Here is a 2,648-nt window from a genome sequence, read left to right as displayed (position 1 = left end):
GGGATGCCGTGGGCGGGTGGGGGGTGGGGAGCAGTTCGGCACAGGCTGGGGGACTGTGGGCCTGACCGTGAGGCGGGGCCGGGCCTTTGCCTGCAGGAAAGCCTTTAGTGACGCTCATCTCACAGTGGGGGGTGCTCGCCCAGACCTCCAATCCCCCCAGGACGGCCCCTCCCTGCAGGCCAGGGACTTCCCCAAGTGTCCGCCGTTTCCCAACCAGAGTTACATTCCACATTGTGGCCAGGTGCGTGTGTGTGCGCGCGCGCACGTGTGTGTATTGTGTGTGTGTGTGTGCGCGCGCGCATATACATGTATGCGTGTGTGTGTGTGTGTGTGTGTGTGCGCGCGCACACGGGTACATGTGTGTGCACACGGTTGCATGTGTGTGCGTGCACACGTGTGTGCACGAGTGCGTGTGTGTGCACTCGCATATACATGTGTGCACACAAGTACGGATACCCACAGTTGCCATGTTTGGCGTTCGGCAGCTGCCTAGGAAAGGTTTGCATGTGCGAGTGAGTGAATAGAGGCGCTGAGGCCTGAAGGAGGGCACGCGGCCCCTTCTCCCAGGACGCAGGGAGCAGGGAAGGGTGGGCAGCCCGCAGGTGGGCTCACCTGGGAGCAGGTGACTGTCCTCATCCGGCCGCAGTTGGGGACTGAGTCTCTGCTTGTCCGGGGGGCAGGGGCGGGGGTCAGACCAAGAGGAGACTGGCCTATAGCAGCGTTTCCTGCATCACCAGATAAGACAGGTTCCTCAGGGAGCAGAAGCGATGAACCAGAAGTTACACGAAGGCAGATGCATTTGTTTTATACACTTGCCCACTCGGTGGCCACAGGAGTGAGCCTGGTTCATGGCATGTCCGTCCTGCAAGGGGTGGGTGACGGGCTGTCTGGCCGAGTGGATGGCGTTCTGATGGCCCTGTGTCCTCCCCGCAGCCTCCGCTGCCTTCCTGCTGTCCCTGTACGTCCAGGACGTCTGGCTGGGGGTCCGGCGGCCAGACACCCTCCTCGCCCACGTCCAGATGGTCCGAGAGGCTGCCGAGGACACGCCAGGCGGTGACCAGGAGGCCATCGTCGGGCTCTGCGAGGACATCGCCGCCCTGGCCCCGGACACGTGACGCCCTCGCGGGCTCTAGGAGTCCATGAGGCGTGCGGGGTGTGTGTAGTGACCAGGGTCCTGGAGGAAAAGCTCTATTTATTCGACCAATAAACAGAGTGGAGGGCCTGCGTGAGGCGGTCAGCGTGACGGGGCCGTGGGCCGCACAGTGATCAGTGGGCCGGCCCTTTTCTCGTTCCTCGTTCTTAGAGGAAACTCCTCAAAGTGAGTGGCACTGAGCACGCGAGGGCTCCCGTGTAAAGTTAAGCTAAACGGCCACAAATGTGTCCCAAAGCGCACGAGCGGAGGTGCCTAAGGTGGTCTCTGTAGGAGTCGGGGCAGAGCTCCGTGTAACTGTCAGGTCAGCTCCTGCCACAGCTTCTGTTCCCTGAAATCCGAGGGGCTGCTCAGAACCTCGCAGGGTGCAGTCGCCTGACCTCGGCTTAGGGAAGGCAGCCTGTGTTTTTAACTTGATAATAAATGTCTATTTTTGTTAAGTTTTTGCGTTTTGCTTAATTGATGTTAAAAGCTATTTTTATTCCACAGAGGCCTGCATGTTTGCGGTCAGGGTTTGACTTTTAAGATCCCTCATTAATTGGTGTCATCGTTGACGCATGTGGAATGTGGATGAGGCAGTTTCCCGTGTAGAAGTTTAGCCCGTCCCTGAGAGCTCTGCGTGCCTGCACCCCGCACCCCGCACGCCAGGGCTCCCGGCTTCGTCACTATCAGCCGTGGCCTCCCTGCCTGTCCCCCGGGAGGTGGCTGCTCGCTCGCCCGTGTGACGCCCCCACGAGAGGCTTGGCTTCAGCTTCAGCGTCTGCTCTGGTTCCCGCCCCAGGGTCCCTGAGTCTCTCCTGCTTTTCTTCATAACAAGGTTTTAACCAAGACCAGAACCTGCTGGTCTGCACAGTTCCCCTCAACCACAAAGCTGCCTCCCTCTCCCGTCCCCCCAAACCCCGGCAGCGGAGTCCTCACCTGCAGTCCGTCCTGCACGCGGATCCCAGGGGGAGGGACACCTGCTCCTTCCTCCCCGTGTCTGCATCCCTGCAGCTCAGTCGCTCTCCCTCTGCCCATGGCCCCCAGTCTGCGGAGGCCACCGCCCCGGGAACCTACAAAAGCTACACATCAGCCGGGAACTCCAGGTCGATACCGTGTGCAGCAGTGATGGTGGAGGCTAGAAAGTGGCAGAGTAGGGATGAGTGGCTATTACATCTTTATTTGTGTTTATTCTTTTTCTACGCTTCCGAAGTGAGCATGGAAGTGAGTAAGCGGCTGGGCACTGAAGCGCTGCCCCCTTGGGGCTGCTCCCGGCCAGGCCAGGCCAGGCGGGCGGGTGCGGCTGGGACCAGTGCGGGTTCACACGCCCCCGTCAGCGCCTCCTGGTGGTGGTTCTTGGCAGCTGCGCTTCTGCTGCTTTCAGGAGGCACGTGTCCAGGTTTGAGCCCCTCGGAGTGGCCGCCGCTCGCTGGTGCAGAACTGTCTCCAGTGGGAGGCCGGCTGGGCTGTGGCCGACATCAGCTGATGCCGTGGGGGTCCCCGTCCAGGGCCCGTTCCC

The 2,648-nt window shown here is 61.1% G+C and overlaps 1 protein-coding gene across 1 annotated transcript in view; it reads left to right on the top strand.

Annotated features, from left to right (window-relative positions):
- The window catches only part of URB1 (URB1 ribosome biogenesis 1 homolog (S. cerevisiae)), a 43,360-nt gene extending 41,768 nt beyond the window's left edge, over positions 1 to 1,592 (top strand). Inside the window, exon 41 of the mRNA XM_014535196.1 lies at positions 918 to 1,592. Within this exon, the coding sequence (XP_014390682.1) occupies positions 918 to 1,115 (198 nt within the window). The 3' untranslated portion in view covers positions 1,116 to 1,592. The remainder of the gene's footprint in view (positions 1 to 917) is intronic.
- The last annotated feature ends 1,056 nt before the right edge of the window (positions 1,593 to 2,648 follow it).

Source organism: Myotis brandtii, unplaced genomic scaffold, assembly GCF_000412655.1.
Source record: "Myotis brandtii unplaced genomic scaffold, ASM41265v1 scaffold139, whole genome shotgun sequence".
Classification (NCBI taxonomy): Eukaryota; Metazoa; Chordata; class Mammalia; order Chiroptera; family Vespertilionidae; genus Myotis; species Myotis brandtii.
This window is presented reverse-complemented; position numbering and strand designations above follow the sequence as displayed.